Source organism: Sceloporus occidentalis, unplaced genomic scaffold (genome assembly GCF_023333645.1).
Source record: "Sceloporus occidentalis isolate IW3139 unplaced genomic scaffold, rSceOcc1.0.p SCAF_40, whole genome shotgun sequence".
Lineage (NCBI taxonomy): Eukaryota > Metazoa > Chordata > Lepidosauria > Squamata > Phrynosomatidae > Sceloporus > Sceloporus occidentalis.
This window is the reverse complement of record NW_028317020.1, coordinates 3852501-3865936: the sequence shown is the minus strand read 5'-3', so window position 1 is coordinate 3865936 and position 13436 is coordinate 3852501. Positions and strand designations below refer to the sequence as shown.

Below are 13436 nucleotides of genomic sequence, written 5' to 3'. Positions count from 1 at the left end.
AAACACTCCTCACAAATGCTCATACAGAATATACTTCAAAAATGGGGCACAAGGACATGTGGAAAAAATAAAATAAAAACAACAATAATAGTGTAGTAGAAAAGTACACTCTTAATATGTGATATTAAAAAAAAGCAGTATAGGAGGCTCATCAAAATTGACCATAAGGACTTCTTCTTGCAATCTGGAATATAGGCAAATAACCCCAAATGGTGCAGTATCTTTTTGATCACAATTTAATAATGGAAAGTAAAAAACTTACAAAGTTGGTGGCATAACCAAGAGATGTTATGCAAAACAGGCAGTATACATGAAAGTAGAACGTCTGGAATAAGGTTAAGATCCAAGGTCTCTGTTCAAAATAAAACAATTTATTTTGAACAGAAATCTTGGATCTTGACCTTATTCCGGACGTTCTACTGGCAGCGGTGAGGGGAACTCTGATCTCTGACAGCCGGGGAAGGTCTGTGCGATGGACGCAGACAACCCCCGCTGCTAACCGGAAGGAGGTGCGGTTAGCAGCAGGGGTTGCCTGTGTCCATCGTGCAGACCTTCCTCGGCTGTCAGAGAGAATTCCCTGGTGAGTCTACACTCTGCCCCGGCTACACACCAGGGACTCAGAAGCACCGGTAATTTTGGGGGGGCAGGAGGATCCAGGTCCCCTGCAGCATTGCGGGTGATCTGGATCTTAGTCTCATAGTCAGACCTATTTGAGGTCTGATTATGAGATGACCCCGATTATTTGCTCGGAAAAAAACCTCGTTTTATAATCGAGCAAATACGGTATATAAATTAGATGCATATAATCTGTAAACCTGCATATAAAACACTTGAGGTTTTCATTTTCATTATTTTATTCTGTTTCACTCACTGCAAGCCAAACACAATTAACTTCAATGAAATCTTTTTGAATCATAGCACATATAGGTAGTGTGAGCTGGGATCATGTAACCACACAGTCTTAAGGTTTGAAATACCACATAAGGCTGAATTATTTTTAGAATTGTAGTCCTTTTTATTAAAAGGTCTGTAAACAAACATAAATAAAACAAACAAAAAGAAAAGCCTTGCTCTCTGAGCACTTACTGACAAACAAAAAACTAACTATCGTTGGACGGCTTACCCGCTACCAACAAAAAAACATTTAGCACAGACCTTTTTCGTTTAGGAACGGTTCAGCAGATTTGTTTAGGAGAAAATGCAGTCTCACTCACTGCTTGTATGTTTCTCACCTGACTAACTTACAGGGCTCCTTTTTGTAGCAGCCCCCTGCTGCTCATTGGTAACAGGTGAGTAAATCTCTGAACCAGAACTCCTGGACTGGCTGCATCACCTGCTGCAAGTAAACTGTGGAGTGGAGCACTGGCCCTCCCTTCTCTCCAAATGCTCCACCCCAGGGACCCAAACATAACTACAACATTACCATTACTTTGCTGGTAACAAAACATTCTCCCTGGGGTTATCGATAGACTTGTGCATTCGTCTTCGGGCGAACATGAAAACGAGCACGAAGAGGCCGTTTTTTTGTTCGTTCCGAAGGAACGTAGAACAGAATACAGTGCCGGCAAACCGTAGGCGAAGACGAAGACTCACAATCACGAAGATTCGAAGATTCTTCGTGATCGTCTTCGTTTTTGCCGCGCAACCGCCAAAATTTCAAACAGGAGTGAGCTGATCCTCGTCTGTCCAATCAGCTCACTCTTGTGACGTAACGCTAAGGGTCTCGTCCAATGCCTGTGCTGCTGTTTTTTGAATTCTGAAGGCGCCTTTATAAGACCAGAGCTTGCCTGAGAGATCCATTCATTTTTCGCTGTGACTGCTTTGGCAACACTGCTGTGCTGCATCCGAGCGTTACAGAGAGAGATTGTTCTGTTCTGTGTGAGACTGGTAAGCCTTAGCCTGCCATTTCTCACTGTGTACTTCATCCTCACTTCAGTGCTACTTAATTAATATATTTAATAATAATAATTTGATTAATTTAATTTTTTTAAAATTAATTTGTCATCAACTTTAGTGTAAGTGCTGTTGAGTTGACAGTGCACCCAGTGCCTCAGTGGCACTGGGGTGCCCTTGCCCTGGGCTGGCACTAGTGCCTATTGCCTGTCCTGCTTAAATAAATTAAATAGAATTTATAAATTACAATTTAATAGAATCTATAATTTAATAGTTCATTATAATATTATATATATATATATATTTGTCAGTCATATATATATATACTATAGTATACTAGTGTAGAGTGTACTGTAGACATTCATCTACTAGTGTCTAATTTAAAATCAGTAATATTAATTAATATAATTAATAATTGAATTCATTATAAAATTATATATATATTTGTCAGTTATAGTTAGTAATAGTATACTAGTGTAGAGTGTACTGTAGACATTCAGAACATCTACTAGTGTCTAATCTAAAATCAGTAATATCAATAATTCTCTAATTCTTTCTTATCTTAATAGTTAATTAAATTAGCTATAAATAAAAGTAATAATATTAATTAATTACTACTAGCGTATAGTTCAGCTAATCTTATTAGTACTGGTGCTGCAGCTCTATAGTTTGTGCTTTGTTTTAGCAACAGTAAGAGACCAAGTCAATTTTTCTTAATTAATCTTTCATTTTATTTCATTTGTTTTGCTCACCTCAGTCCATCAGTGAAGTGAACTTGTTGGGCTAGTGAGTGCAGCCGCATAAGTGCTGTGTTTTTTTTTGATCAGCAAGCAGTGACGTTAACTGTTTTGCAAAGATTTTCTCATTTATTTTACATTTTATTTCAATTTTATTAAAAGTACCCTTAGTGTTTTGCTCACCTCAGTCCATCAGTGAAGTGAACTTGTTGGGCTAGTGAGTGCAGCAAGCAGTGAAGATAACTGTTTTGCTGTGACATTTTATTTTATTTCTAATTCTTTTCAAGAAAAATTGACTGTGACGAGCTGTACTAAGCAAAGCTTCAAGCTACTAGCTGTAGTACTAAAATAATTCTAATCTTCTTTAATCTTAATCTATAATATATTATAAATAATAATATTCTAATTCATAATCTATAATATAAGTAATTCTAATTCTAAATTCTAATTCATAATCTATATTCTTCTATCTATAATACATAATATATAAGTAAATTAGTTCTAATCTATTAATATTATATAACTTAATATTAATTAATAAATCATATACTGAATCTGATTTAACCTCACTTTAGCTTAGTGGGTTTGAGAGCGTCTGCCTAGAGGTAGACTTATAGTAAGGAAATATAGCTTTAGGCTAGCATAGTGGTAGGCTAAGCTCTTAGGCCCGTGTAAATTCAAATTAAAAATAAAATACTGCTAGTTATTAAATAGTTAATCTTGAGTTAATAATTTCAATAACTTTAGGATTTTGGCAGATTGCACACAGCACAGTGCAGTAGTGCATAGTTTTACTTTTTAAGCAGTAGCACTGAAGAGAACTTCCTCTAATTTTTTTGTCTTTAATTCGTTTTTCCTTTTTTTTATTTTTATTTTTTTATTTTTTTTTTTATAGTTTTTTAAACACTACACTACACTACACTACACTACACTACACACACAACACAAAATTTGAAATGGATCCTCCTTTTGGGACTAAGGAGGGACAAGCTCCATCTACCACCACCACCACCACCACCAGCACCACCACCAGCACCACCACCAGCTCTAAGATGCAGCCTTTGCGTCAGTCTAGTCGGCCAAGTAGGCCAAGCTCTCGCTTATCATTTGGGGAAGCATTGCTTGAAGGATCATCAAGTAAAGGAAAGGCACCAAAAGCAGGCAGTAGTAGTGCGGCTAGGCCCACAAGCTCTATGGTTTTTTACGGAAAGCCTAAAGCACCAGAAGCACGTTCAAAGTTAAAGGGTAGCACAAGTAGTACCAGCCCAGTGACTAAAAAGAAGTGCCTTTTGCCCCAAGCAGCATCTTCCCCATCCACCAGCAGCATGCAAGGTACCAAGCAGAGCCAAATTAGCAGCAAGACTCAGAGGGGTCCCAAACCAAAGCGATCTCATTCCTTTGTAGGGAAAACCACCACCACCACCACCCCCGCCTCTACCACCACTAGTGCTGCGCCTACTGTTCCCACTGGTACCGCCACGCCATGTCCTCCTAGTACCTCTAGCAAGCCACCAAGTCCTTACAAAATTTTTGTAAAGACAGTTAGAGAGAGGGCTACACATAGTGGAACTCCACCTAGCGAGGTAGCAGAGGAGCCTGAGACTGAGAGGCCAAGTGCAGAGTCTATTCTTCCTGCTCGCACTACTACTAGTCACGAGTCTCACGACGATATCAGTCTTAGCTCCAGCCTAGCAGGAATTCCATTCGATCTGGCTAATGAAGAGCTAGACTATGAGCCAGAGGAAGTAGAGGAGATGAGTGGTCAGGAATCAGATTCCTCAGGGAGCAGTGTCCAAATGACTAGTGCACAATTTTCCCCTGAGCCTCCACCTTCTCCGCTACGATCATCACCATCACCACCACCAGCAGCAGCAGCAAAACCTAGCAAATCTAAAGCAATTAGCAGTCCCACTATGGCCAGTACTGTTACCACCAGTCCCACCACCACTAGTTCTGCCTCTGTTCATCCACCCCGAGCAGTAAGAGCAGCACCCAAGGCACACTCCAAGGCTATGCGCGCCCCAATTTGGGAGCACTTTGAAAATGTTGAAGAAGGGCGCTATGGAAAGTGCAAACATTGTGGGAAGCTAATAAGCAGAGGGAAAGTGTCTGGCCATTTTACCAGTGCTAGCATGAAGCATCACCTCAGCACTCAACACAACGCTGTGCTATTGGGGAAAGATGCAGAGGTAAAACTTAGTGCAGGCAGCATAGCTGGTGGCCGTGGAAAAACCCCAACAGCTTCTTCTTCTGAGCCAATAGCAGCAGCAGCAGCAGCAGCAACTAGTGCTGGCAGCCAGAGACCAAGGCAGGTTGGAGCACTGCATGCCCAGCCCACCCTGGAAGAATTTGGGGCATTCCACTCCAAGAGAACGATGCCCAAACAGCAGGCCAATAAAGTAACGCGACTTATTGGTCAGTTCATTGCTGTTGGAGGGGCATCCTTCTCCATGATTGAAGGGGAGCCTTTCAAACAATTGATGGCGGCTGTGGCTCCACAATACACAGTTCCGTCACGTTCCACTTTCAGCAGGAACATTGTCCCCTCGCTGTATCGGTCCTGTGTTGCAGCAGTGAAAGAGGAGCTTTCCAAGGCTGCTGGTCAGTGTGTTCATTTCACTACAGATTTGTGGAGTGCACCTAGCGCCCAGCATGCCTTTCTTTCTTTGACAGCACACTGGTGGCAGCCCGGTGTGTCTAAGGAAGCTGCTGCAGCAGGCTACCGATCATTCCTTCTCCATGCAGAAGTGATGGATGAAAAGCACATTTCCGAAAATATTCTGCATGCAATGAGGAAAATGTTTAGCCTTTGGGTGGGAGCAGAGGCGGGCACCAATGTTGAAGTTGGTTTTGTGGTAACTGACGGAGGTGCCAATATGGTGAAAGCGCTGCGAGATGGTCATATTGTTGGTGTGCGCTGTGCAGCCCACATCATCCATCTTGTAGTGAAGGCAGCAATGTCAGAAGGAACTAATGTGGCAGCAGTAGTTCTGTCCCGCTGCAGAAAGATCGCTGGGCACTTTCACCATAGTGTTAAGGCTAGCCAACTTTTGAGGGAAGAGCAAGAGAGGTCAGGTCTTCCCGTACACTGCCTACGTCAGGATGTCAGTACACGGTGGAACTCCACGTTAGACATGCTAGAGAGGATTTTGGAGCAGCAGAGGGCAATCCATAATCTTGCCTCAGAGCACAATATTGGGATTACCTCTCCATTGAATAGGGAGGATTGGACAGTGATCGCCCAGCTAGTGGCAGTCCTTAAACCATTCAGGGATGCCACAGAAAATTTAAGCTCAAACACTGCCAGTCTGGCCCAGGTAATCCCAGTGTTCTCCCATCTAGGCAGCAAGATGGATGTGTTCCTTGGAAACCGTGAGGCTGTTCAAGGTGGCACTCTACATCCTGACGTAGCAGCCATAGTCAGGAAGCTGAAGGATCTGCTAAAAGTACACCTTCGCAAGCGAATGGAAGAGAGTCCCGAAATGATGCTAGCGTGCCTTTGTGATCCAAGAATTAAGGGAAAGCTAGCTTTGAAATTCAATGTTCTCAGTAGCTACCGGGAGCAATTGGTCAACAAGGTGCGTGACTGGCAGCGTAAAATGGGAATGCTGTCCGAGGAGGGTGAGGTGCAGGAGGAGGAAGAGATGATGTGGTCTGCTACCCCTAGCAGCAGCATCAGCAGCAGTGCCACAAGCAGCACAACACAGCTGAGTGGAGCAGCTGCGTTTTGGGAAGAGGCACTTGGCAGTATAGTTGGACCATCTGACAGAGCTAGCAGCAGAAAGGAGAGTAGTGCTGCTGAAATGGTCAAACTTTACCTCTGTGAAGTTCCTTCTGCTCCTAATGTTGATCCTCTTAGCTACTGGGATGAAAAGAAGAGTGTGTGGCCTGCACTCTCATGGGTTGCGCAGCAGCTTCTATCATGTCCGCCAACCACTGTTCAAAGTGAGCGCGTGTTTTCTATGACTGGAAACATACTGAGTCCACAGCGCTCACGCATGGCACCTCATCTGATGGAGCAGATTGCCTTTCTTAAATTCAATCTGCCCAAATTGGGTTACCCAGCTCTTAGCTTGGAAAGTTAAATTTTTTCTCTCTAATGTTTAAGGTAGTTTCTCCCCCTGGTTGCACTTGCTGCGGTGTGGCAATGCCTGCTACCTCCGCTGGTGTAGCCAATTTACGCTAGGGCCTAGTGTCTGAGCTCTGTAAGTCCGCTCCCAAACGCCTAGGACTGACAGTCTTTGGATGCTTTGCCCTGGGGTGAAACAGGTGAGTGGGTCGTCAATTGCCCACTCATTCACCTTTTTCCGTTTCCAACGCTGCTGCTGGTGGTGGTGCCAGTATCTTTTGCCAGTTCGCTTCCTGGCTGAAATCATGCCTCAGATGTCCCTAATGGAAAGGGTAGTTTCTCCCCCCTGGTTGCACTTGCTGCGGTGTGGCAACGCCTGCTACCTCCGCCGGTGTAGCTAGCTTATGCTAGGGCCTTGTGTCTGAGTTCTGTAGGTCTGCTCCCAAACGCCAAGGACTGACAGTGCTTGGATGCTTTGCCCTGGGGTGAAACAGGTGAGCGGGTCGTCAATTGCCCACTCATTCGCCTTTCCCAATTCTGCTGCTGCTGGTGGTGGTGCCAGTGTCTCTCTTCAATGCCAGTTCGCTTCCTGGCTAGTGTCATGCCTCGAATGTCCCTGATGGTAAGGGTAGTTTCTCCCCCCTGGTTGCACTTGTTGCGGTGTGGCAACGCCTGCTACCTCCGCCGGTGTAGCCAGCTTACGCTAGGGCCTTGTGTCTGAGTTCTGGAAGTCCGCTCCCAAACGCCAAGGACTGACAGTTTTTGGATGCTTTGCCCTGGGGTGAAACAGGTGAGTGGGTCGCCAATTGCCCACTCATTCGCCTTTCCCAATTCTGCTGCTGCTGCTGCTGGTGGTGGTGCCAGTGTCTCTTCGATGCCAGTTCGCTTCCTGGCTAGTGTCATGAATCAAATGTCCCTAATGGTAAGGGCAGTTTCTCCCCCCTGGCTGCCTCTGTCTGCGGTGTGGCAACGCCTGCTACCTCCGCCGGAGTGGCCAGCTTACGCTAGGGCCTTGTGTCTGAGCTCTGGAAGTCTGCTGCCAAACGTCTAAGACTGACAGTGTTTGGGTGCTTTGCCCTGGGGTGAAACAGGTGAGTGGGTCGCCAATTGCCCACTCATTCGCCTTTTCAATGCTGCTGCTGGTGGTGGTGCCAGCATCTCTTCTCTGCCAGTTCGCTTCCTGGCTAGTGTCATGCCTCAAATGTCCCTAATTGTAAGGGCAGTTTCTCCCCCCTGGCTGCCTCTGTCTGCGGTGTGGCAACGCCTGCTACCTCCGCCGGAGTGGCCAGCTTACGCTAGGGCCTTGTGTCTGAGCTCTGGAAGTCTGCTGCCAAACGTCTAAGACTGACAGTGTTTGGGTGCTTTGCCCTGGGGTGAAACAGGTGAGCGGGTCGCCAATTGCCCTCTCATTCGCCTTTCCAATTTTTCAATGCTGCTGGTGGTGGTGGTGGTGGTGGTGGTGCCAGCATCTCTTCTCTGCCAGTTCGCTTCCTGGCTAGAGTCATGCCCAAAATGTCCCTAATTGTAAGGGCAGTTTCTCCCCCCTGGCTGCCTCTGTCTGCGGTGTGGCAACGCCTGCTACCTCCGCCGGAGTGGCCAGCTTACGCTAGGGCCTTGTGTCTGAGCTCTGGAAGTCTGCTGCCAAACGTCTAAGACTGACAGTGTTTGGGTGCTTTGCCCTGGGGTGAAACAGGTGAGTGGGTCGCCAATTGCCCACTCATTCGCCTTTTCAATGCTGCTGCTGGTGGTGGTGCCAGCATCTCTTCTCTGCCAGTTCGCTTCCTGGCTAGTGTCATGCCTCAAATGTCCCTAATTGTAAGGGCAGTTTCTCCCCCCTGGCTGCCTCTGTCTGCGGTGTGGCAACGCCTGCTACCTCCGCCGGAGTGGCCAGCTTACGCTAGGGCCTTGTGTCTGAGCTCTGGAAGTCTGCTGCCAAACGTCTAAGACTGACAGTGTTTGGGTGCTTTGCCCTGGGGTGAAACAGGTGAGCGGGTCGCCAATTGCCCTCTCATTCGCCTTTCCAATTTTTCAATGCTGCTGGTGGTGGTGGTGGTGGTGGTGGTGCCAGCATCTCTTCTCTGCCAGTTCGCTTCCTGGCTAGAGTCATGCCCAAAATGTCCCTAATTGTAAGGGCAGTTTCTCCCCCCTGGCTGCCTCTGTCTGCGGTGTGGCAACGCCTGCTACCTCCGCCGGAGTGGCCAGCTTACGCTAGGGCCTTGTGTCTGAGCTCTGGAAGTCTGCTGCCAAACGTCTAAGACTGACAGTGTTTGGGTGCTTTGCCCTGGGGTGAAACAGGTGAGTGGGTCGCCAATTGCCCACTCATTCGCCTTTTCAATGCTGCTGCTGGTGGTGGTGCCAGCATCTCTTCTCTGCCAGTTCGCTTCCTGGCTAGAGTCATGCCCAAAATGTCCCTAATGGTAAGGGCAGTTTCTCCCCCCTGGCTGCCTCTGTTTGCGGTGTGGCAACGCCTGCTACCTCCGCCGGAGTGGCCAGCTTACGCTAGGGCCTTGTGTCTGAGCTCTGGAAGTCTGCTGCCAAACGTCTAAGACTGACAGTGTTTGGGTGCTTTGCCCTGGGGTGAAACAGGTGAGCGGGTCGCCAATTGCCCACTCATTTGCCTTTCCCATTTCCTTTTCCATTTCATTATTTTCCTTCTGATACACAACCAACCAAACATAACACACACAATAACACATATAACACATATAACACACAGTGACATCACACATAACACACATACACACACACTTACAATGCACAAAACACAAGGACCTTTTCCTTGTTATTTGCCCTGGCCTTCACTCACTAATAGCATTACATTAACACTATAACTCACACTTCACCCTATAACATTTTTCCATCCACATACCTGCCAACAGACCCAACTTTTTCAGGGACAGTCCTGCTTTTTTCCAGTCCTGTCCCATCTAATTTAGCTAAACTAGGTATGCAAAATGCAAATACACATAGGTAGTTATAGCTCGGTAGGTAACGCTACTATAAACATTTAATAAATATAATCAAGTACTAAATAATAAATCTAACTTTAAAATACATTTAAATAAACCCCTATTTTTTTTTAAAAAAAAACATTAAAATTTAATTATTATTATTTAGACATAATCCATCTTTAACCAAACCAGTGCACTGCTACTAATCTTAAACATAACCGTACATTAACCCTAAGCTATTTTTTAGTTCTTGTCCAACATTTTTCCATCAGCATACCTGCCAACACACCCAAGATTTTGGTGGACAGTCCTGCTATTTTCCAGTCCTGTCCAATAAGTAAGTTGGGTTGTTGCAAAGTATGCCATTGTAAATAGGTAGCAAATGTTAGGCATGTAAAGTGGTCCAAAATCAATTTAAAAATGTAAAATATTCCCTATTCTTTTATTAAACATCTATGGACAGTACACCTCGGTATGTGTGTGCAACTCTATTGGTCGTTTCGGCAGGGGGCTCGCCTGCCATCAACGAATGAAGTGCATTCTGCAGTTCTGCAATTCACTCGTTGATGCCAGACCAGCCCCCTGCCGAAACGACCAATAGAGCTGCACACACGTACCTTCACGGCAGCTGCTGCTGCTGTGATGTGTTATTAACCCCGTATTAACCCCTGCTAGGCAACCAGGAGGAAAACGAAGATTAAACGAGCACGAAGAATGTCCGCGAATATTCGCCCGAAGAGAAGACAGGAACGGGCGAATATTCGCGGAATACGAAGATTTTTTTTTCCCCGAAGACGAGCACGAAGACGAACACGAAGAGCCCCCTGGTGCCCAAGTCTAGTTATCGAATACATTGCACTGCAGTATTTTGTGGGAAATGTACATGTTATCCACCACAATGCCCTGTTCCCTGTCACAGTAGCTTAAAACCTCTATTCAATTCATTTCACCTATACTCATAAAGCATCAAGTGTAATAAAATGTGGACATAATAACTTATTATTAATATTGTTAAAGTGTTATATGTGGTTGTTCATATGTAAAGACTTAAAATCATTGAATGCAAATAGATTTTAAAGTTGCTTTTCTAAGAGCTTGTTTAACGTCTTTATTTCTCAATGTATAGATGAATGGATTCATAAATGGAGTCACTACTGTGTATAGCAAAGCTATGACTTTATTAAGATTAAAACTGCTAATTGTAATTGGGCTGACATACATTGAAATCATAGCACCATAGAACACTACTACCACTGTAAGGTGGGCTGCACAAGTAGAGAAAGCTCTTTGCCTACCTTTAGATGAGGGGATTCTTAAGATTGTTACAATGATTTGCACATAGGATGCTAGAGTGACAAAACATGACCCCAGGAGAATTGCTGAAGCCAAAGTAATAGCTACAGTTTCCATAGTAAATGCATTTTGGCAAGACAATTTTAGGACTGGCAGAAGATCGCAGAAAAAATGTTTAATTTTATTAGGACCACAGAAGTGCAACTTGGAGACTAATATAATTGCACCAAAAGTGGCTATAAAACCAGTAGTCCAAGAAAGGCATGACATCATCATACTTGACCGAGCACTCATAAGTACAGAGTAGTGAAGGGGTTTGCAGATGGCCACATATCTGTCATAGGCCATTACACCTAAAAGAAAGCATTCAGTGGAGCCAAGAGACCCAAAGAAATAGAGCTGCACTATGCATCCTGTAAAAGAAACTGTTTGATTTTCAGTGATGATGTTTAATAACATTTTTGGAATAATGTTAGATGTGTACAATATCTCCAAAAATGACAAGTTGGTTAAAAAGAAATACATAGGTGTATGTAGACGACTATCAGTGTAAACAATAGTAATAATCACAATGTTACCCATAACTGTGACAATATAGATGAGTGAAAACACTGTAAACAAAACTAATGTTAGATTTTTCGAACCAGAAAACCCTAACAAAATAAATTCAGTTATTGCAGTTTCATTCATGTCCCTGAGAATGTGTGCTTTATTTCTTTCTCTTTTTTCTTTCTTTTTTTTCTTTCTTTCTTTTTCTTTCTTTCTCTTTCTTTCTTTCTTTCTTTCTCTTTCCTTCTTTCTTTCTCTTTCTTTCTTTCTTTCTTTCTTTCTTTTCTTTTTTTCTTTCTTTCTTTCTTTCTTTCTTTCTTTCTTTCTTTCTTTCTTTCTTTCTTTCTTTCTTGTGTTTAGTTCATGCTAGTAAAATATAAATGAACAAAAATAAGGTATTGTAACTGATTTCACTTTGCAAAGAAAAATACTATTGTTGTCAATACAATTAAACCAGAACATGTATATTTAACCCCTATCCTCACACAAATCCCATGCAGAGTTTTGCTGGTCAATGTTTGGTTGAGAATACCAGGGGTTCATTATAAAAAAAGCAAACTGGATTTTGCAACTTTAAAAAGCAATTATGTTTTTTGTTTCTTTCACAAAAGGTGAAGCATTGAGATTATGGTTCTTGGCATTTAACTGAAACGTGTCACATTGCAATATGTAGAATTTTAAAAGCTATGTTGAGTAATTATTGTTCCCTTACAAAAAAAATACTGCAGTTTTTCTGAAGTAATACTGCAGTTTTTTGGACATGAAAAAACTGCAGTATTACTTCACATTTACTGCACTTTTACTGCATTTGTACTTCACTGTACTGCAGTTGTACTGCAGTTATTTTTGTACGGAAGTACAAATGCAATAAAGCTACAGTACTTTGAAGTACAACTGTGGGTTTGCAGTATAAAAAAAAAGTGCAGTAATACTGCAGTAAAAGTGCAGTAAATGTGCAGTAATACTGCAGTAAAAGTGCAGTATTGCAGTTTTTTCATGTCCAAAAAACTGCAGTATTACTTCAGAAAAAACTGCAGTAATTTTTCGTAAGGGTTCTTTTGCCAAAAAAATCAAAACACAGAAGTCCAAGTGTTTAACTGAAAATTTGAATGACAGCTTAATCAGCTTGTATGAACAAATAGTACTTTTATTTTCCTCAAGTGAAACAGTTATTAAAAGTTCTACATTCCGACATTACATGGTCTAATAAATATAGTTAAAAAAAAAATGTTTTGGCTTACACCTGAACATTAAAGAAAGCATTAAAATGCGAGGATGTAATTTGAATTTGGTTTTATTCTGTTTTTCTATTTCCATGTCTGTGTGCATGTAAACGTGCATTGAACGTGCATTGATGTACTCTTTTTTGTTCTTTTTATAGTGTTGTTTCTGGCACAATTATGAAGTAATGTATATTAATGCAAAACGTTTGTACCCCTTTTACCACATAAAGGATCCAAGACAACCTGACGTGTATTATGTTTTAAAATAGACACATTTAAAGTACAGCAAATATATGCACTTTACTACTTTAAGACATGGTATCAAACACTGCAGATCACGTATTAAAAAAAAATGACTGTCTATACCATTTATGTGTATATTGTTCCATTTTTTGATTTTCCAGTGTTTTTTGTTTTGTTTTTTGTTTAATGGGTTATCCCTGTATCTGTTTATTTATCTATCTATAATTTAGGCACTCCTCTGTTTGGATAATCATGTACTATATGACATATAAGATGTAATAGTACATGCTAAAGTTTTTGTCATTGTAAGTTTGATAGATACACACATGCACTTTTGCACTTTGCAATAAATACACGTTTATCTCATGGCAAAATTACTATTATTATTAAGCGTGATAGCAAATAATTTCCTAACACATATCTAGAGAATACACATTTGCCCAAATACACATACTGTTCACAAAAGGAAAATATGAAT

At 42.6% G+C, this 13436-nt stretch overlaps 1 protein-coding gene across 1 annotated transcript; it reads right to left on the bottom strand.

Annotated features, from left to right (window-relative positions):
* Positions 1 to 1595: 1595 nt before the first annotated feature.
* LOC149290231 (olfactory receptor 6F1-like) lies at positions 1596 to 11636 on the bottom strand. The gene is made up of 2 exons (XM_089489453.1): positions 10734 to 11636; positions 1596 to 1694 (listed from the first exon to the last, which is right to left on the bottom strand). The coding sequence occupies exons 1-2, from the start codon at positions 11631 to 11633 to the stop codon at positions 1596 to 1598; spliced, it is 999 nt and encodes a 332-aa protein (XP_089345579.1). The 5' UTR covers positions 11634 to 11636.
* Positions 11637 to 13436: the final 1800 nt, after the last annotated feature.